General features: G+C 45.0%; 1 protein-coding gene across 1 annotated transcript; it reads right to left on the bottom strand.

Annotated features, from left to right (window-relative positions):
- Window positions 1-183: 183 nt before the first annotated feature.
- On the bottom strand, window positions 184-17,098 carry LOC126235360 (uncharacterized). The gene is made up of 3 exons (XM_049944082.1): window positions 17,089-17,098; window positions 16,827-17,047; window positions 184-1,484 (listed from the first exon to the last, which is right to left on the bottom strand). Exons 1-3 carry the CDS (start codon window positions 17,096-17,098, stop codon window positions 747-749), a joined length of 969 nt encoding a protein of 322 aa, XP_049800039.1. The 3' UTR covers window positions 184-746.
- Between the last annotated feature and the right edge of the window lie 5,946 nt (window positions 17,099-23,044).

Raw genomic sequence — 23,044 nt, 5'->3', positions numbered from 1 at the left:
CTTAGCACGACACTGGTGTAACTATCCAAGCACCCCGCTTATGCAACACTACAATTTCCACGTCTATCTCACTCATTTCGTCATTCTCATCTGTTCTGGGAAATTTTCAAAGGTGCATTTGGAGCAACTACTTGAGTTTTCTCTCCTTATTTCCCGGGATTTACAATCTCACAGTTTATTTAGTTGCTGTCAACAGCAGCCCCAGAATCGCAAGCAGTCTAGCTATTCTCTTTTCAGTGTAGTTTAGAGGAGGACGATTACATGAGACTGCATAATGACTGGAAGTATTCCTTCATACAGCTTGTAAACCACAGATGGTCGAGAAATGCAAACATGTTTGCGAGATTGGTTTAGGGTGTGCAGTTATAACACCTGTACTGAGGAAAAGCGAAGATGGAAAAATAACGTGATCAAACAACCCACGACTATGTTTCGATTACTTCCACGTCATTTCTCGTACACGCTGGTTGGCTGATGAGACCGTTGGCGTCTTCAGACGCCTTGTAACCTCAGATGCTCCGCTTCTGTGAGCTAACTCTATGTGTCAAAGTATTTTTTCCAATGTTGTGGGACATGCATTGTCTTTAAAGCGTCAAGTAGTTTAACTACGCCAAATTACTTTTTCATAGCGAGAAAACAGTGTTCTAGCGAGACAATATACATCAGTTTTAGGTGGTTTTTGTCGTTGCTTTTGAAGATGACCTCCTAGCGGTCTTCAAGAATGGACAGCCGATGTATGGCGTCTCCTACCGAGCCAGACCCTGTTCATTAAGCTCGCCCATATAGTGGGCCAACTCGGAGCTGTCGAATTCCATCTCGTCCATATCTTGCAAGCTGGAGTTACTGATGGTGCTCTTGGCGCTGTCGATGCTCAAATGGAGCGAGTCTGCGTGCCGTAATTTGGGCGAACGGCGACCGGGCTCTGGCAATGGCCGCTGCTCGGACGCGTTGGCGGGGGTAGCAGAGGCAGTGGAGGTGGCCACATCGCGCTTGAAGATGGTGCGCGTGCCGTCACGGATCTTCTTGGCGAGGCTGCTGACGGAGGAGCGCTCCTCGGCCGCCGCGGGCGCGTTGCCGTCGCTGGTGCGTTCGTTGGAGTAGTGCTCGCTGATGAGCTCCAGCTTGTGGTGGCAGCAGCCGTTGGCGTCTAGGCGGCGGTCGGCGGCGGCGGCCGCGGCGGGCAGCTCGTCTGCGCCGATGCTGATCCTGCTGAGCGATGTGGTGAGCGTGGCTTGGCTGTCATTGCTCGCGGCCCTGGGTGGCGTGGCGCGTTGCAGGAGTGCCAACTGCTCGCCGCAAGCGTCCGCTCGCCGGCCGGCGGGTCGCGCTGCCGCCGCCGCCTGCTGCTGGTGGTGGTTGTGGTGTTGGTAGCACTGCTGCGGCAGCGACCGCGCCGGCGCCTTGTGGCCGGGCGACACGGCGCTGTAGGCGCGCCTCGGCCGCCGCTTGCGCCGCCTCCAGCCGCACAGCTCCGACAGCGTCTCCTGCAACAGCACAAACTTTCTTTCAGTGCGTACAGTAGTAAACTCTATGTACAAAATACTCTGGGACTTCTTTCTGTGTCAGTTCAAGGCAAAACGTCGAGCTTTCAACGATTACCTCCGTCTTCTTCGTCAGTGGCAACAGTCAGTTGCTCCTGGCGAAGGTAATGGAAGTAATCTTCGAAAGCTCGAGGTTTTACCCAGAACAGACACGGCAAGAAGTGCGAGAATGTTTTACTCCGTCGTGAAAAACTTGGTTTTCTTAGGATTATCTATGTCCTCTGGAAGTGACACCAATAAAATACCAATGAAATTTCCAGCTGATCGCCAGTAGGAAATAAGGAAAAATGTCGCTGCTGGCTTCCCAAGGTGCAGCATTAGCAGAAGAGGGTGTAGGACAGTGCAGTGAATGTGAGTGAAAGGGGAACGTCTGGTACTGGAAGTGAAGTGATCATTGACAACGTTTGGCTTGTGGAACTCGTGCTTAGTTGTCCCCAGCCTCGCAGATATTCAAACTTACAACGTTACATGAACAATAGGTAAGAAGTGCTTTTCCCACATAAGTCATAAATCAGATACTTAGGTTTGCATAAGAACTAACATTAGATTGGTGACATAGATGAAACAACAGTTGCTGTAGAATAATCTATATGCAAAATACTGTTACCAGTTGACAATATAGCATGATGTCCCTTAGTTAACACTAGCAATGGGACTGGAAAGGGAGATCCTCAGTGGATGAGCTATGCTCGCAGGACCACATAGAAGTAGTATGGTAACAGAATATAGGTAACTAAATGTGGTGCGTGTACTCGCTGTATGTATCAACGCTAATAACCCTCAGCAGTCACGAAGAGGCACATATCATCATATTTATATTCATTCTTATCTCTTACTATCTTTTTTTAGATATCTTCAATTCTCTCCATAGTCCATGTACTTTAGCTTAACTGCCAAGGGCGTTTAATGAGTAGTGCAGCACATTTTTTTCTCGACCAACTTCGGTTGAAAAAAAAGAAAAACGGAATTTGTTGTGGGACATCGTAGACTATTCCTGCTTAAGCACCTATAATTTCATGATGTTCCGATGGTTCCCGGCCCTAGACATAGCCTTCAAAATGGTGTGCGTAACGACGGTGTATTCCAGGCAGAGAGCTGTCATTGAGATTCTTTTGGCAGAAAACCAGAGCATCGCAGATATTCATAGGCGCTTGCATTAGTCTATAGGGACCTGCCAGTCAACAAAACCTCGTTGAGCTGCTGGGCGTGGCGTCTGTCACCATGACGCAAACCTGTCCGATCTTCCATGTGCTGGCCAGTCGCACGCAGCCGTGACTCCTTCGATGTTACAACGTTCGGACACTCTCATTCGAGATGATATACTGATGCAAACGAACATCTTCTTCTCCATTACAATGAGAGGCCTCACAAAAGCTTGCGCACCAGAGAGAAGCTCACAAAACTTCATTGGACTGTTCTTTCTCATCCACCCTACAGTGCGAAACTCACACCTTTCGAGTGATATCTTTTTTGTCCTATGAACGATGCACTCCGCTGGAAGCAGTACGTGGACGATGGGGAGGTTATTTATGCAGCAAGACATTGGCTCCGACCGTCGACAAGTAGTGTGGTACCATGTAGGCATAAACGCCCTCCCAGTAAGATGGCATAAGGCCGTCGCATTGACCGGAGATTATGTTGAAAAATGGGGTTTTGTAGCCAGAGGAGTGGATGATGATATGGTGTATTGAAATCCTGAATATAACTAACCTGCTGTCAGAAAAAAGTGTTGCATTGCTTGTTGAAAGCCCCTAGTAGTAATAACCTACATTCCCATCCGTCATAGTGTTTAAACCTTTGAGCCCCAGTGGTTTCTGTCTCAAACCATTTGCGTGAAACCAGCTATATTTTTGCAAGGCAGAAACTCCAAGCTATACTCTAAGGTACTTCTACTAATGTAGTGTAGTGCAGCAGTCGCTTACAGCGTTCAAAGTAACAGCCGGTGTGGAGTGTTTGCCCAGTGATTGTAGGAGATTTGTGTCTGCAAATTTTTGTTACGTTATTTACTTGACGTACGGGGTGTGCACAGTGATCATATTCAGGAGATCACCGACGTGACTACTGTAACGTAAATTTGTTCTACAGCTTTTGTGTTTTCGACAGGAAGCCACTGGAGCTGTAGGTTCGTTTATAATTAATATTTTAACTGGATGTAAGTTTATTAAATTTTACGCTCATTGTTTGCTTGTTACTAGGGCTACAGTTTGTTTTAGTCATTATGAGTTCCTGGATGTTTCGAGACGTCATTCTTGATCCAGACGTCTGTCCTTTAGAAGAAGAAATTCCGAGTGATTTGGATGCAGAGACATCGGAGTCAGAAAATGACTCTGTGGATGCTACTTACTGTAAATGTTCTCCGTAAGGCACGTTCTCCGGGAACTTCGACTTCTTTGCCATGTTCTGTACTGCTCACTGAAAATGCAGTTCATTAAGATGATTATGACGACAATGAAGATGAACCTGTCATGATAAACTCATAAATAAGGTAGTTTGCGTCATACGGATCAGCAAATTGTACATGACTTCTCTGAAGGGGTAGGACTAAATGTTAATGGAAGCCGTGAATCTCCCATCGAGGTATAAGTTGCTCATGTTTCTGGGAGCGATAAGTTGTTTGATAAATAATTTCCACGAGGAAATAAAATAAAAGTATTAAACTCGCACTCTTGGCTGCCAAACATTCCTATTTGCCGTGGAAATGTTTCTGGGCTTGTTTCCACATAAAATGATGGCAGGTTGAAAACAATGTGTACCAGTGGACCCAACGTGAAACCACCTCCATAAAACAATCGGTTGTTTATTATTTGACAATTCCTTGTTGTATTCAATGCTTATGTTGACAATAAAGGTCAATCATTAGTTAAAACTTGCGGGCTGAGTGGCCGTCGCCGATCTATAAAACCTGCTTCTGACGTTTCGTTACCAACTGCGGGCAACATCTTACGATTTGAGTCAACGACAGGCTGCCAGGCAAGCACCTTCTTTCTGATGAGGAGGATTCTTCTCTCTTCCCTGGGACGGCACAGTGTGAGCTGTTAAGGTTCTGATGTGTGGGGTTGATCTATTATTATGTTATTCTGCGCAACGGATTAATCTGATATGTACCCTTTACTCTGTGGCTTCTACAAGATGCAGTTTCCACCCCCACGCTACTACAGAAGTCAGACAGACGCTCCTAACGTTCTAAAGAGAAATACCTGAAAAACTTTCAGCAATAAATATCTTCTAGAGTCGTCCACTGTAAGGAAACGACACAAAAATTCACAAAGTTTCTTACGTAACTAGTGGGATACATGGGTACTGGAGTAGTGCTAGTTAGTGTAAGAAAAACATGAAACTAACGAAAGTTATTATTTATTTTTGCAAAAATTCGGAGAAATCACAATGACACTTTTAGTTATGAATTGAACAAGTTATATCCTGGTTCTTTTCGGAATGTGAAGTTACCTTTCAAGGATAGGATTCGCTAATGAAATTTCTATACAAAGTTTAAGATGCTTGTTGCCTTGACAGAATGGCTGAGAGGCGCGTCTACTCAACTTGAATAATTATCCTTTAGAATGTTGCTAGGTACGTTCGAGGCTGTCGCGTGTGAAATGCAGTGAAGTGTACTGTTGTGGAGGAAATATGGGGCTTGCAATAGCTGTAGCGCACAATACCGTAAATTACGATGACTGCTGCCTGCGCCGCTCGCTGCCGACAAATAAGATAACTCTCGTTCTATCTGGATTGACCTTCGCCAATCAAACTCTCCCTATGCCTTGATGAAGTCAAGGATTCCTATTCGCCCCTAGTCTAACTATTGGCGTGGTACACCGGTCAGATAACCAGTCCACCGCGATGCCACTCAAAATTCGCTCGCAGGCCTTTAACTAAAACTCTGTCCGTTCACACCGCACAATAAGTGTGTCAGCCAACACAGTGAACAACGCTTAATCGCAAGGACTCAATATAGAGTAGCCCTTTGATTCGCTCTCGACAGAGGTGCTTTCCCAGTGAAGTACTGAGGAGAGACTTGTTCCTCGCTCTTTCGAGTACACGTACGAGAGCGCATGCTCTCGTTACGTGTTCTCGCTCCAAGACCGACAACGGAACGGCGCCTCTCCATGCCAGACGTGAAGGGGTATATCTTTCGGTCTCTTCCATTATTCCTTCAGCTCAAGGCATCAGAAATATCGTCTGCCAATCAGCATTGCTCTTCTAAAACGGGAGAATGACGTTTCGTTTAAGACGACCAATCCGGAAGCTTGTAGCTTTGGCGTTTGGCGTTTGCTGTCTCCCTGTGAAAATCTCTGAAACTGCGTGCTATGTGTAAAGAATGCGTAGGCTGGCCGCTCCCACACAATGTAGCGGAATTTGCTTTTAAGCCGAACACGGGGTCGTTCCCCCTTTTCACTCGGGCCCATCGGCTGACGTGGGCTGGGTCGTCCTCTGAAGGGCCTGGCGTCCCGCTGTGCAGCCTCTCTCCCGAACTAAAAGCCTCTGTGACCGTCATGTCTGGAACGTATGTGTGGACGCCAGCCTCGAGTATTTCAACCACGGTGCGCTCACTTGTCAATTGCATATCGTTTACATGAATTTATACAACATTGACTTTATCTTATCGAGTTTGGGTTCGAATGAAGTGTCTTGATGTGCGGAACATGATTGTGAGGGCGGAACATGCAAGCAATGAAGGTCAGGAGACCGCGACGTCTTACAAGGTATTCCTTTAAACAAATCTTAGAACACAAGTGCTAGTTATACCTAAATTTATTGATTGGCTTCTTTGACAATACTTTGTCGGTGTTTTGGTTAGTCTTCTGTGTTAGAGGTTTTTTTCCTATATACACATTCACTAATCCATTCAGACACATTCACGCTCACCATTGTTAGGGGAGACTTTTCTTCTGAGGAGTGGTTATGTAAATATTTATATGCGCACATTATTTGCATTTAGTTGGGAGTTTCTACATTGGGATGGGATTCAGGAAAGGGATTTTGTCTTGTTTTTGACTTCATCTCCATAGTAGGTCTGGCTACCTCGTGTGCTCGCTGAGGTGCTCACGGTGGCCAAGTACAGCAATGAGGGGGTTCTCGACTGCTGCGGTCTTCTCGTAGAAGTTCTGCGCTGCGTGTCTGAACCTCTTCAAAGACCAGGGACTCTGGCCAGCTCGTGCAGTTCTTCAGTTGAGAAGTTTTAAGGGAGGTGCAGGGCCCTTTCCAGCGCCCAGTTCTGCACTCTTTGCAGGATGCCGATGTGTTGCTCTGCTGCGTTACCCCACAGTACTGCAGTGTACTCGAGGATGGACCGCACCAGTGCGAGGTATAGTTTTTGTGTGTGTGTGTGTGTGTGTGTGTGTGTGTGTGTGTGTGTGTGTAATCTTATGGGACTTAACTGCTAAAGTCATCAGTCCCTAAGCTTACACGTTACTTAACCTAAATTATCCTAAGGACAAACACACACACCCACGCCCAAGGGAGGACTCGAACCTCCACCAGGACCAGCTGCACAGAGGTATAGTTTGATGCCCAGCTCTTGCGGGAGTGCAGAGTTGGGGTTGAGAAGTGGGTAGGGGGTCCTCAGTCTGCCCATTGCTTTGTTTTTGATGTTGTTTACATGTAGCTTCCACGTAAGGCGTCTCTCTAAGTTTATCCTAGACAGAGTGCTGTCTTGCTCCAGGGAACAGCGGTGTCGCGTGCTTCTATGGGAGGTAGGTTCACTGAGAATTTTCTTCTGCTGATTGCAATGGCTTGCGTCTTTGCTCCGTTAAATGCGAGGCGCCGTTTCCTTGCCCAGTCGCAGAGCTCATCTGTGGCTCTCTGTAATCTGCATCTGAGGAATCCTGGGACTAATGACCTCAGCAGTTGAGTCCCATAGTGCTCAGAGCCAGGAATCCTGGCTGCCAGGTCGTGGAGGTGCCGTTTATATAGAGCGCATAGAGGGCGCCACCATACGTCACGTGGGGCCGACTGTAAGTCTCTCTCTGAGTAACGTCGTTATTCTCGATTGAAGGTAATCGATTGTCAAATCGTTGGTGCAAAGTTGACCGCCGTATCTTGTCTAACTTTAAGCCTTCCTCTTTTCTATTAAAATTACTGTATTTTGGTGTTTCTGGATCTCTATGACTTCCCTATACATATGTGTATAATAATGCGATGTCCTGGCAAGCACACTCGTCTCACTAAATTTCATTTCATGATCATCGTCCCATAGTGCTCAGAGCCATTTGAACCAATCGTTTGATATTCCACGCTCAGATTAGTTTGTCATTCAGTATGCAGTATGATCACCTTCCCCTTGCAGTCGCCTCACAGACATCGGACTGGGGGATTGTCCAGAAACTTTTGCCAATGGAGAGATCATCATTACACCTTTTCAACTATAGGCCACATGTTTAATGAATACGTATGATCTATCTTTAATACGGCGGTTTCTGTTGCCTTCCGCATTCTCGGTCTGTTGATTCTTCCGCCTTTTTTGATGCGAGCTTCCCACCTCTAGGTCAAGACGGTGCCCTCTTTGGGAAGACCGTTGGCAGAGCGATGGTGACTCCTGTACGTCTTAGCTTGCCATGGCTGATGTTTTCCACTGAAAATGAGACAGTCGCTGGGATCAAACCCGAGAGCCTGGGACGCTTGCTTTATTAATCAGGAACGCTACCCCTATAGAATGGGGACCTGCAGATACGATAAATATGACAGCCTAATTTATTTCCTTGTTATTATTATTAAGATTTCCAAAACATTGTGCTTATTTTAAGTAGTTATAGAGTTACTGTGGACTGGTGAATTACTGTTTCAGGTTAATGTTTTAATTTCCCTAAGGACAAACAAAGATTAAAAAGATTGACCCAAAATGTATAAAAATGAAGAATTTAGTCCCTATAAACATTTCAGAGGGTGATAAATGTCTAATTTGCTGCATGTTATGACTCCTAACTCGGAATTTTGCGGGACACTTTCATTTTGACGTTCCAGGCAGCCATTTCGCGAAATTACCACAGAATAATTTATTACAACAGAGACTCGTGAATGCTGTCAAGCGCAGCACAGATCTAAAGTATGGGTATCATTTGTTTTTCTTTTAAAGAAAAATTGTGCTTTTTGAGCTTTGACGTCGCAAACAAGCGAAATGTTCCTGTGTTTATTTCTCTAAAGCTTCATGTCGAGTTCATTCCAGATACCGAATGCAAATTTTTCAGATACCTATGAATCCTGTGTACGTAATTCATAACACTTTGTAATGGCACCTGTTTTTGCTAACAATGTAATGACATTCACAATCTGCAGATCACATAGCGGAAAATCATAGTCACTTTGACTTCAGGCGTCAATGCACTAGTATGTTGGTGACAAAATTTCTATTCTGCACGTTCAGGAATGTGAGAAGGACATAGCTTAACATTTTGCTAACTTCAAGATCACTGCAGATGGAGCATAATCAAGTGGACAACAAAAAAATGAAGAAAGTCGACCGTTACCTTGCTTGGAGTACCACCCTGATATTTGCCTCAATAGATTTAAGGAAACTAAGCATAACCAGTACTAACAAGGGAACCTCCCCATCGCACCCCCCTCAGATTTAGTTATAAGTTGGCACAGTGGATAGGCCTTGAAAAACTGAACATAGATCAATCGAGAAAACAGGAAGAAGTTGTGTGGAACTATGAAAAAAATAAGCAAAATATACAAACTGTGCAGTCTATGTACAAGATATGCAACATCAAGGATCGCGTGAGCTCAGGAGCGCTGTGGTCCCGTGGTTAGCGTGAGGAGCTACGGAACGAGAGGTCCTTGGTTCAAGTCTTCCCTGAAGTGAAACGTTAATTTTTTTATTTTCAGACAATTTATTATCCGTCCGTCCGTCCGTCCGATGCGAGGTAATGAATATTTTCCGAACTGTAAGGAATCGGAAAGTTCCTTAAGGGATCGAACGATTGTCGAACATCTGTATGATTATTTCCTACATTTGTTGATAAACAGTACGTGTGGTGATGACGATACCTTGCTGATTGCTGCGGGGCTGTGTGTACCAGATGATGAGATTGTTGACGATCCGTACGAAGAACACGAAGAGGAAATACTGTGGCTTTAATCTGATGGTATTTCTTTGGGTTAAACGTTTTCAAATTTTTCCGTTTAGGTGTAGCGTCCCCATACTACGGCGCAGTTACCTCGCATCAGACAGACGTACGAACAGATAATAATTGTCTGAAAATAAAAAATTAAACTTTTCACTGGAGGGAAGACTTGAACCAAAGACCTCTTGTTCCGCAGCTCCTCACGCTAACCACGGAACCACGGCGCTCCTGAGCTCACAGTCTCCTTGATGTTGCTTATCTTGGACATGGACTACTCAGTTTGTATGATTTGCTTATTTTTTTCATAGTTCCACACAACTTCTTCCTGTTTTATCGATTGATCTGTATTCAGTAGCCGGCCGAAGTGGCCGTGCGGTTAAAGGCGCTGCAGTCTGGAACCGCAAGACCGCTACGGTCGCAGGTTCGAATCCTGCCTCGGGCATGGATGTTTGTGATGTCCTTAGGTTAGTTAGGTTTAACTAGTTCTAAGTTCTAGGGGACTAATGACCTCAGCAGTTGAGTCCCATAGTGCTCAGAGCCATTTGAACCATTTTTTTGTATTCAGTTTTTCAAGGCCTATCCACTGTGCGAACTTATAACTAAATCTGAGGGGGGTGCGATGGGGAGGTTCCCTTGTAAGAAATTGTTACGGGGGATTTGAATCAAGCTCCTCCAGGAGAAAAATCCGGTGTCTCAAACACTTTGGCAACCTTACTCGGCAGTCGTGGTCAAAGCTCATACATAATCATAGGGAAGACATACGCAAACAATGCATTTATCAAATCGCGAAGAGTTTTAAAAATATCCGTGCAAGTTCGATATCTGTTCTTTCACCACGATAAAGCTCCAGAATACACATATGACTAAAGCGCTGCAATTGCTAAGGTGAGTTTCATTACAGAATTATTGAACATCGCTGAGTTCTAATCTTACTTCAGATGAATGTCTTGCCTTCAGTGGTAAAAATACAGCTGAAAGATGAGCATCATCTACACGCGAAGAGATTCTATATGAGCAGAGTGTCTAGATACAAAAGATGTTAAAAAAAGTCGATTTGTTTCCTCAGTTTTCAAAAATAATGATGTTTATTTTTTCAAACCTTCCCAGTGTCTTTAGTGCTAACCGTTACCTTTCTTTCCGACTACTACCATACTGCAGAAGGGAATCTTTTGTAACCTAGCAACAGCGTTGCAAATTGACATTTGATGTCCAGCAAACGATCGGGACGTTTTTATACCAATTCTGGTACTGTCTGGCCGTGACCTATTTTTCTGTATTTGTCATGTGGAGACGAGTTGGTTGGCAGGATGGAAGCCAATAACGGAGTGGTCTGCCCGCTCGCGCCGAGTGGGAGAACAAAAGCTGTGTCAACATTTCGTGACGCTGGCGTCAGCTGTTCCGGCGCTCACCAGTGCTGTCACCGACCGAGGTGGCGCGGTGGCGAGCACACTGGATTCGCATTCGGCAGGACGACGGTTCAAACCCGCGCCCAGAAGGGGGTCGGGAAGTGCATCAGGTCACCCTATACCACCGTCATGAAAAACGGGATAACGCCAGGAACGAAAGAAGCTACTGATGTTGGACACTGCGTCTGGAGCGAAGTCACGTTCTAACTCATCTCAGAAGTGTTCCATTCCGTTCACGTCACGTCTCTGGACGGGCAAGTCCATTTCAAGAATGTTCTTGTTCAGAAACTGTTGCCTCACAGATGCTGCTATATTACAGGGCGCATTGTCATGCTGATAGAATCATCGTCTCTGAACTGTTCTCTACTGTATGTAGAACACAGTGAAATGTGTGAACATCCTTACGTATCTTGATTTTTCTTAAGCACAATAAGAGGACCACACACTAATCACGCACATACCGTAAAACGACCTCCTCTGTATTTCATTGTTGTCACTACACTCGTCTGCAGATAACGCTGTCGAGGTATTCGCCAATCTCAAACCCTTCCATTGGACTGCAACAGCGTATAGCGTGATTCATCACACCAAATCACTCGTTTCCTATCGTCCACAGTTCAGAGGCGTCCCTGTTTGCACCATCTCAATCATCGCTTAGCACTAGTTACAGAAATACGTTGCTTATGAGGAGCCGCTCGGCCACTGTATCCAATACTTTTAAACTTCCTACGTACAGTCACTGTACAAGTTGGACTGCTGGTAGGTATAACCGATCTTTTAATTGAGAACAATATTATCAGGCTTATTTTCATATCGGGAAGACGTGATAGCTTTCTTGTCTGTTTTTTGCGCTCTGAATAAGTCTTTGTAGCTGCGGCGTGCAATATTGCTGGCATTTCCGTGTGATATGCTAAGGAAGGGATCAGGACACTTTTGTTAAACTGCAAGAAAATTGACTATAGTTAATTTATACGGGACGGACTTTTGCTGTAAGGTCACAGACTAAGAATATCTGAGGAATTGTGTGCGCGAGAAAAAGTAGCACTCAGTATTAAATTCTGTTAGATGCCCAGTAACCGATATTAGGATTTGAGAACTATACGAAGGGACGTCAAACTGAATATGAGAACGGAACTGGTCACTTAGCTTTGTGAAAGTAAAAGCGTACGAAGATTGAATGATTGTATCAAAGTATAGTAATGGACCATAGTCTTTGTTATAATATCTTTGAGTGACGAACATTAAAAATTAATGACATTTTAGTTGCCTTAATTGCTGAAAGTAATTGTAGGATCAACCCTCCCTTTCTTTCCATACAAAACTCAATCATTTATGATCATTTAATTATTATTGAATGTTCTTAATAGAAAAACTGAAGTGATTTCGATAATAACGAGTGTATTAGTAAATAATGACATCCAAAGATGTTTTCGGTAACGCAGCAACAAATGAAGAATGATCGACTGAATATCTTATTAAAACTCCGTCCGAACAGACCACGAAGCCCCAACGGCACCGACCGGCCGCCGTGTCATCCTCAGACCACAGGCGTCACTGGCTGCGGATATGTGGTCAGCACACAGCTCTCCCGGTCGTATGTCACTTTATAAGACCGAAATACGTTATTACGCTTGTTAAATTGTAATGATGAAACGATCATAGTTCTGTATCATAAAGATACATTGCTTCAGGATCTATTCTTCTTCATTGCAAGTACCTAAACGTAAAATATTGATTAACAACGGAAAAATTGAAAATTTGTAGAGATATTTTATCGCCAGTAGGGTTTCGTGAATCACTGTAAATTCGTCCACATTTATACACGATATGGAATATTACACTTTTTAAATGTTCCAGTGGTTGTTACACGCATTTTCCACATCGGAATTGGTTACAACGAGCAACCCCGATACAAATTTCGCGAAACCACACCTTGCAGTTATCACACCTGATCCATTCCCTTTTCTCTACAGATCTAGGATCATAATATTTGATGTTGCAGAAACCACAAGATATGTTTTATTATGCGGACGCAGCTTCAGGTGATGATTACAAAGAATCATTTTCTGATTTTGAAGGTTTTTCTTGCATGTCCAGCGGCTTTCTGCAACCTTGGCCTCCTTTCTTTGAGAGTTTTTAAAATGCAGTTTTCTCTTCCCTCTTGTAAGATGGAGATGAGTTGCTGAAGTAAGATGACAAGCTGGATACCTTTCTTTCTCTCCTCGCACGTGGGGTACCGGTGGTTTTCTTTGCGGTTCGCAAAACAGAAGAAAATGGTGATGATGATGATGTTACTGAGTTCTAAATTTCCGAATTTCTGGGAGGATGAGAAGCAGTTGTGGACGAAGAAAGGAATTTCTGTGACAGTATTTTGCTGAGACTGAAGGGGAAAATTCCCGTGCACTCACATCTCTTCGGAGCATTTCTAACATTAGCTCCAAATCTCCAATTTTACCAAAAACATATTTTATAATGGAGGCTCAGTGATTATTATGTATAATTAGGTTATATAAATACTTTAATAAGTAGGTTATATAAATTAATAAATACCTAATACATATTATATTCCGACTCAGAAAGCCCCACGAAGACTGATTCACAGAGCCCCATACCACTGTTAGTTTTTAAATGTAAGGAGTTGCTCAAATTTATAACAGATCTCGCTAGTTATTCTGTTGACTGACCTGGTGGACGCTATGCAACTAGTAGCGGAAAGATTTGTAATTACAATTCATGTATTTTAACACTAGACCTTTTTTTTAGATATACTTAATATTACATGGCGGATTGTTATAAGCAATACGTCTTATGTCTTCTATTTCCTTCTGGATGATTACTCTCTAGATTACATTTATTTGCAAAAAAGCTTCTTGCCGCTTGTGCACGACTTGTCTAGCAACGGTCCTGTAATATGGCGTCCGAATTGCGCACATGGGCTGAGATTTTCTTACGTTTATCCACATAGCCTCATGATTAAGAAAGCCCAACGCTACTCTATGACCTTAACTATTTTGCACACTAATGCCCCCCCCCCCCCAAAAAAAAACCTGCTATTGTTATCGTGAGGACTACACATTTTAGACCTTGTATTTAGGTTCTCGCATGGCCGATACTTTCCTCTTCCTTTCTAAATCCGATTTCGTGTTCCGTTTTTCATAGCCTCGCCGTCGAAGGTACGTTAAAGCCTTATCTTTCTTTCTTACTTCTTCGTACTCTGTCTCATCGAGGAACTACATTTTACATTCTAGGTTACATATTATTGCGTGTTTCATACACCAGATATGCCATCTATTCAAGATAATGTTCCTTTGTCTGGTATTAGGTACAGAACAGAATTTTTTTTTACAAATCTATGATTCCAAAGACAGCAGGTGCTGACAGGTGCGAATATTACCGAACTATCAGTTTAATAAATGATGGTTGAAAATACTGACGCAAATTATTTAGGGATGCATGGAAGGTATGGTATAATGCGTCTTCGGGGGAGTTTAGTCTGAGCTCTGGAGAAATGTAGGAACACGCAACGTAATTCTGACCGCACAACCTACCCTAGATAAGAGAATAAACAAATGGTAATACACCTTTCAGTGAAACCAGCCGGCGGGTAAAACAGTCAAAGGATATGAAAGGCAAGCAGTACGTGAGAAGGGTGTGAGACAGTGTTGTAGTCCATTCTCGATGTTACTCTGTTTATTGGGCTAGCAGTAAAGGACCAAAGAAAACTTGAGAGGAGGCAAGTTCAAGAGAAGAAATAAAAACTTTGAGGATTGTCAGTGACATTCTGTTAGACGCAGCAAATGACTTGGAAGAGCAATTGAACGGAATGGATAGTGTCTTCAAAAGATGTTATAAGATGAGCATTGCTGGCCAAGAGAAGTCTGCTAGTATTGGTCTTAGTTGAGGAAGAAATTTTCTGAGAATGAAGTTTTGAGCACGGCATTTTGCTGTAGCGAAACATGGATTGTTGGAAAACCAAATCAGAAGAGAATAGTAGTTTTGAGATGTGTTGCTACAGAAGAATGTTGAAAATTAGGTAGACGTATAAGGTAAGAGATGAAGATCTTCTCCGCAGAATCGGCGTGGATAGATTATACCGAAAACACTGACAAGATGAATGACAGGACGATAGGACATGTGTCAATATAGCAGGGAACAACTTCCGTGGTTCTAGAGGGAGCTGTAGAGGGTAAAAACTGTAAAATGCAGAAATTGGGATGCTTCCAGCAAATAATTGAGGATGTAGGTTGCAAGCGCTACTGTGAGAAGGAAAGGTTAGCATAGGAGAGGAATTTGTGGCGGGTCGCATCAAACCAGTCAAGACTAATGTCCCCCCCCCCCCCAAAAAAAATAATGAACAAATATTAAACAAGGGTGACGGTATGTAACTGAATTTAATCAGTTGCTGCTGAGGGAATTAGATTAGGAAATGAGACACTATAAGTAGTAGATAAGTTTTGTTACTTGGGCAGCAAAATAACTGACGGCCGTCGGAGTAGAGAGGATGGAAAATACTGACTAGAAAAAAAAAAAAACTTTGTGTCCTGCCTTACGGCAGGTCATGTCATGGGGTAAGCCTCATCAGAGAGGTCCACCGCATGAGCGTCTAGGGAAGTGATTCCAGTGATCGTTTCCCGTTGCCTTCCACCGATGAAGATGAAAGGAGGGCAACATAACTCCCAGTCCCTGAGCGGAGAAAATCTCCGACCCAGCCAGGAATCGAACCCGGGCCCCTTGGCGTGACAGACCGCGGCGCTGACAACTTTTTTTTATTTTTTTAAATCTCATTTTGTTCGCTTTTGTTCGTTGCATCTGCTCGGGTCGGACGACGTAAGACATCCGCTTAGGTTAGTTGTTGATCGATTAACTCAGACCACTCAGCTATCGGGGCGGACACTAGAAAAAAAACAGCAAGAAAATTATTTCTGAAAAACACAAATTTTTTAACATCGAATATAAATTGAAATGTTAGGAAATCTTTTTTGAAGTTCTTTGTCTGGAGTACAGCCTTGTGTGGAAGTGAAACGTGGACAATAAACAGTTTAGACAAGAAGAGAATATAAGCTGTTGAAAGGTGGAGAGACAGAAATGTGTTAGCGATTAGCTAGTTACATTGCGTGACTAATGAGAACATACTACGTAGAATCAGGGACTATGACGATCTTCGACGATTAAGTCGAAGAGAAAATCCCAACACCCAACCCCTAATCCTGTTCCTTCCTATATAACACCAACCATCTCGCCTACCTCAGGCAAGTACCAGACACAGACGGAACAATCATCACATAATCACAGACACCAAAAAACTATAGAAAAATCACACACACACGTTCACAGGGGAGTAAAAGCCGAAAGGCTACAAACTCCCACCTCACACTTCCCCAAAGAGGGGAAAGTACAAGATGAGAGCAGCAGAGTAGAATCAGGGAGATGATCTTTATGCCCCAACTTGACCAAAAGAAAGGATCGGCTGAAAGGGCCACGCTGAGTCATCAAGGAATTTCCAATTTGGTATGGAGGGAAGCGTGGGGGCTAAAAGTTTTTGAGGGGACCAAGAGATGAATGCAGCTACCAGGTTCAAATGGTCATGTGTCGCAGGAGTCATGTAGAGATGAAGAGGCTTGCACAGGGTAGCCTAGCGTGAAGAGATCGGAGTGAAGATCACAAGAACAACAACAACAACAACATGAATTTTGTACTATTTCGCAGGTGGCCATGGAGGTACGTAATCACCCTCATTCTGTCATCCAAGTAATGGAACAATAGCACGATCCTGCCGGACTCTGTCGCTAGTGGTGAGTGCGGCGTGTGGAGCTCACCTTGAACGCCTGCCGGAACTTGTGCGACATGATGTGGTAGAGCAGCGGGTTGATTGCGGTGCCGAGGAAGTAGAAAACGCCCGAGATGTGGGTGAGGACCTGGTAGATGGTGACGAAAGTTGCCGACGACCGCAGCGACTCGGAGCTGTAGGCGTAGACGGCGAGCAGCCGCTGCGCGTGGAACGGCGCCCAGCAGATGAAGAACGCCACCACCACCGCCACTGCAACACAGGGTGCGCCGACGTCACTCGCCCGTCTCTACCTCGTGTCATGTCAGATGTCAACAAAGTTAGCTTACAGTTTACGATTCAGAGACACACAGTCAAGGGGTTACTGATTGCTTACTAGAGGTAGACAATAAAGTTTTTCTTTTCCACCTCGAAAAAAGTAAACTTACGTAATTAATTTTATGCTGATAATATTCAGACTCGTCCCGTCCATGTGCAACTGAGTAAAATCGGTTTTATCATGCCGCAAACCCTTCGCTTTTATTTTTTGAAACACGTCAAAAAATGTTCAAATATGTGTGAATTCCTAAGGGACCAAACTGCTCAGGCCATTAGTTCCGAGACTTACTCATTACTTAAATTAACTTATGCTAAGAACAATACACACACTCATGCCCGAGGGAGGACTCGAACCTCCGGCGGGAGGGGCCGCGCAATCCGTGGCATGACGCCTGAAACCCCGCGGTCAGTCCGCGCGGCCAGTACGCATCATCAGTGGCCTAAAATGGATACGAATTGCTTGCCTTACAGGCTATACAGTACTTTGAGGCAAGAAAGCGTTCTGGCACTTTCTGACTTTCCATAACGTAGATGCTGCTCTACATGTGTGCTTGCTTTGCTGGCTTAAGAGTTGCACTTCTGCTTCCAGTCTTTCGAGATTTTACTGGCACAGCATTGAGGATATGAACACATTATTTCTTCGTGTTATGTTTTGACTCTTGTTGCGAATTGCTGAATATTTTTGCCAATTGTGGAAAGTGTGTTTGTGAGCGATATCTTTTACCCCCCCCCCCCTCTCTCTCTCTCGCTCTAGCCGGCCGTTGTGGACGAGCGGTTCTAGGCGCTTCAGTCTGGAACCGCGCGACCGCTACGGTCGCAGGTTCGAATCCTACCTCGGGCATGGCTGTGTGTGATGTCCTTAGGTTAGATAGGTTTAAGTAGTTCTACGTTCTAGGGGACTGATGGCCTCAGATGATAAGTCCCATAGTGCTCAGAGCCATTTCTCTCTCGCTCTCTCTCTCTCTCTGTGTGTGTGTGTGTGTGTGTGTGTGTGTGTGCGTGTGTGCGTGTTTTTGTGTGTCTGTGCGCATGTGAATTGGTATTTTAATGTCTAGCACTATGTTAGTGGGGTGAGGGTTGTGGTGTTTTAAGTGCTCTGCGAATGTAGAAGGGGTTTCTGCATACTTCCTACATCTGATGCATCCCACCAGTGTCCGGATCGTCTCTGGACATGAAATGACACAGCTGCAACATTTTCATTGTTGCCACGGTTCGGCGAGTTTTTTGAGGGGGTATTAGCAGCAACGAAGTCCGACAGACGTTGGCCTGAAATCTCATTGACTGCAATAGAACTGCCTTCAGTGAAGAGTCTTGCTTCGGAATGAGCCCCTATGATTAGCAAAGACGCGTCTGGAGACAGTCCCTACAGCAGTGAGATACTAACGTGACTGTTGTCTGTCATACGGCCCGAAAACCAAGAGTCAGGGTCTGGGGTGCCATCTGCTTTCATATCATGATTCCTTCGGCTGTCACCCATGGCACCCTTACAGCGCAGAGGTACGTCGAAGCCGGCCGGAGTGACCGAGCAGTTCTAGGCGCTACAGTCTGGAACCGCGCGTCCGCTACGGTCGCAGGTTCGAATGCTGCCTCGGGCATGGATGTGTGTGATGTGCTTAAGTTAGTTAGGTTTAAGTAGTTCTAAGTCTAGGGGACTGATGACCTTAGCAGTTAAGTCCCATAGTGCTCAGACCCATTTGAACCCATTCCACCGCTTGTCTTCGTGGTTGACAAACCCTGCGTTGGCCATAAAGTTCGCCGGACCTCCTACAATGGAGAACGTTTGGAGCAATATGGGCAGGGTCATCCAACCATCTCGAGAGTTTGAGAATCTAACGCGCCACTTGGACATAATTTGGCACGATATCCACCAGCAGATCATCCAACAATTCTGTTAGTCAATGCCACGCTGAATAACTGCTTGTAAGGATAGGAGGTGCACCAATGCGTTACTGACTTGCTCAATTTGTGAAGTTCTGTCTCTTGAATAAAATATCCAATTTTTCTGAAATTGTAATCATTTGTTTGCACATGTACTTCAAATCTACGATTTCGGTTCCATTTGAATAATTCCTTCCAGGTGCATCGTTTTTTTTATCTTAGAGTATATTACACTATTGATCATGGCAATGTTCGACGTCTGTCGGGCTTCGTTGCTGCTAATACCCCTTCAAAAAACTCGCCGAACCGTGGCAACAATGAAAATATTGCAGCGGTATCATGTCAGTGGAGATGACTCTTCAAGCATCCCGTCACCATGTGTAGTGCTGGATATATCACTACAACCCAGTGACAAAGGAGCAAGCACTCGGTCGATACTTGTTTTCATCACTAGCGAAAAAGGCGAACAACACCCACCGCAGGACAAAGCGATAGTATTTTGTGGGACTGTCATGTTAAAGTGCTAATAGAGTATAGTCGTAACGGACCAATCGCCACAGGAGCACACCTCCAAAATCTACTGACGAACTTAAGAGGTTCTGCCAAGACGGCCGGCCGAAGTGGCCGTGCGGTTAAAGGCGCTGCAGTCTGGAACCGCAAGACCGCTACGTCGCAGGTTCGAATCCTGCCTCGGGCATGGATGTTTGTGATGTCCTTAGATTAGTTAGGTTTAACTAGTTCTAAGTTCTAGGGGACTAATGACCTCGGCAGTTGAGTCCCATAGTGCTCAGAGCCATTTGAACCATTTTTTCTGCCAAGACGAAGTATCGCAGAAACTGTCCAAGGCGGTGTTTTTGCTCCACGACATCTCCCCTGCACAGGACAAAGTTAGACATGCTGATTCTCTGGGTTATCGAATTTTACATTGCCCTCGTATTCTTCTGCCATGGAGCCCAATGACTTCTTCCCCTATCTTAGATGATGAAGAAACCTTAGCAAAGCAGGGGTTTCCAGAATGACGACGAGGCAATTTCGAGATGGAATGTTTCCTCAGCTGCAAAAATGTAGATTTCTACAACCAAGCTCTTCTCAAATCATTCATCGTTGGGAAAAGGGCGAGTAGGTAGAAAAGGAGGACAATTCAATAGTCCACCCTGGCTGTTATATACTGTCCTGTCACATTAATGAGACCAGATGTTAAAAGCCTGAATAACAACCTTTTGCTGCGCGGTCCGTTGTGATACGTACAGGAAGAGACTCTGTGAGGTTCTGGAAGGTACCGACAGGGATGTGGAGCCATGCCGACTTTAGAGCCGCGGCCAGCTCCATTACGTTTCTCGGTTGAGGATCCGTGCTGCGAACAGCCCGACTGAGGTGGTCCCACAGATTCTTGATTGGGTTTAAATAGAGTTTGGTGGCTACTGGAGTATGGTCCTGGTATTCTTCGAGCCACGTACGTACGTACACTGCGAGCTATGTGACAAACTGCTTTTTTCTGCTGGTAGATACCGTCGAGCCGAGGGAAAACAAAATGCATGTAGGGATGGCTTTGGTTGCCAAGGATAGATGTACGCTAGTGTTGATCCATTGTACCTTCTAGAATGACGAGAGCACCTAGGGAATAAAACGGAAACCTTGTCCAGGCACCATAATGCTCGCTCCTCCGGTCTGGACCCTTCCGACAATTGTTACAGGCTGTTTGCTTTCAGACGTTTCACGCCGTACACGCCAGCGGCCGTCTGTCCGTTGGATCATAAAACACGATTCATCTGGAAAGATCATACGTGTATGTCGCCACTTAGTGGAGGTCTATTTGCTATACCGGCTTGGTTATTCCAGCCTTTCTCGCCGACAAACAGTAATCAGCAAGGGTGCATGAACCAGGCGCCTGCTGCAGAGGCCCGTACGCAGCAACGTTCGCTGAATGGTCGTTGAGGAGACACTGATGGTGACCCCTTAGTTCAACTGGACAGTCAATAGCTCAACAGCTGCACGTCTGTTCGACTGTACACGTCTCCGCAGCCATAGTTCACCCCTATCATGGCCCATGATGCACCAAAGTTGCTTCGGCGCCGGTTTTGGATAGCGCCCTTTTGTCATGCACAGCGTTTTTTAACTACAGCGGCATGCGAACAGTTTTCAGACTTAGCTGTTTCAGAAATATGTGTACTTCCACCACTGGCCTGGAAGCCAATGACGAAGCCCTTTTGTACGTCAGATAAATCGTTCCGTTTTCGCATAAAACAACAACTCCACTGTTTTCTGCGTGTCCCCGACATTTCTTATATAGCCTATACTGCTAGTGGTGCCACCTACCATCTATGAGTGGTTATTGCGCGTTGACATCGAACATAGACTGTGGTCGTATGAATGTGACTGGACCACCTACAATAACTCTACCGCAGATCATCTGATTTCGGCTGTTTGCCATTTTCGGCAGTGTACCATTTATATCGTGACCCTCCATACAATGGAGATATATCATTTTTATTGTATACCCCACAGAGTAATGAGTATACACATATGGCAAATAGCTGAAATCATGCGATTGTATAGCAGTCAAGGGCAACGGCCTTGCCGCAGTGGATACACCGGTTCCCGTGAGATCACCGAAATTAAGCGCTGTCGGGCGTGGTCGGCGCTTGGATGGGTGACCATCCAGGCCGCCATGCGCTGTTGCCACTTTTCGGGGTTCACTCAGCCTCGTGATGCCAATTGAGGAGCTACTCGACCGAATAGTAGCGGCTTCGGTCAAGAATATCATCTTACGGCCGGGAGAGCGGTGTGCTGCCCCTACACCCCTTCTATCCGCATCCACCTCTGAGAGCCGGCCGAAGTGGCCGTGCGGTTAAAGGCGCTGCAGTCTGGAACCGCAAGACCGCTACGGTCGCAGGTTCGAATCCTGCCTCGGGCATGGATGTTTGTGATGTCCTTAGGTTAGTTAGGTTTAACTAGTTCTAAGTTCTAGGGGACTAATGACCTCCGCAGTTGAGTCCCATAGTGCTCAGAGCCATTTGAACCATTTTCCACCTCTGAGGATGACACGGCGGTCGGATGGTCTCGGTAGGCTACTCGTGGCCTCAAGACGGAGTGCTTATAGTAGTCAGCGTGGACTATGGATTGTCTTCCAATAAATTTGTGTCTGTGACATTCGAAATGAACAAAACAAGGTATGTAAAGAGCGACTAACATCAACTTTAAAGGTGGGAGTTTGACTTTTTCGAGGCGACACTTAAAAGCCTTTTGGTTACAGCTCGTACAATTTTGTTGCATAGACTCAAAATGACGCAAGCTGTACCGTATGATGTTTTTGAGAGTGTCCTATAAAATTTGCTTGGTTTTTAGGCTGCGTCATGATGAATCATCATTTGAGTTAGTATAGCAAATGCCATTTCTCATCAAGGAGGTATACAGCTTAAGAGGTGGTACGCTTTGGCCCGCATTCTACAGGAAGTCCTACCACCTCAGACATCACCACCACGCACAGGAGAAAAAATCACTATTATATGCGCTGACAAAGAGGACTCACTGAATCGCTTACGAAGTCAATGTAATTTCGGAACCGCACAAACTGAGTACGTTAGCTTCAGAGCTAATAGATACAGCGAAGAAACCACCAAGAAAGTAATATCCACGAGGGGTAAGAGTAACAGAGACGAGCAGGTGGGACAACCGAACATTTCTTTTTTGCCAGTTACAAGGAAGTCATCGACCGTGCGTGGAAATTTCTCCGCCGCTGGGCATTGGCTCGATCTATTGGAACAACAACAGAATTCGAGACCTGCTTCCATCCAACAAAACTTCCGTCGATACGCTGTAAGCGCCGGGAGTTAATGAAGTCAGATTTGAGTGCGACTTGGTGTTAATGAGAGATACTGCTAAGAGAGTACGAGTGTCACAGACAGCTTGGACAACATATTAAACTCGCGCAGCAAAAAAGCTGGGTGAATACGGTAAACATCCGTGCGCATTTCGGGGAAACTTCCATTTTATAATCCTTCAAAAGGAAGATACAAAAGGCGACAAACAACATGAAATGCGATTAAGAGAATA

The sequence above is a fragment of the Schistocerca nitens genome, chromosome 2 (assembly GCF_023898315.1).
Source record: "Schistocerca nitens isolate TAMUIC-IGC-003100 chromosome 2, iqSchNite1.1, whole genome shotgun sequence".
Lineage (NCBI taxonomy): Eukaryota > Metazoa > Arthropoda > Insecta > Orthoptera > Acrididae > Schistocerca > Schistocerca nitens.
The sequence above is the reverse complement of the archived record's forward strand: the minus strand, read 5'-3'. Positions and strand labels throughout refer to the sequence as shown.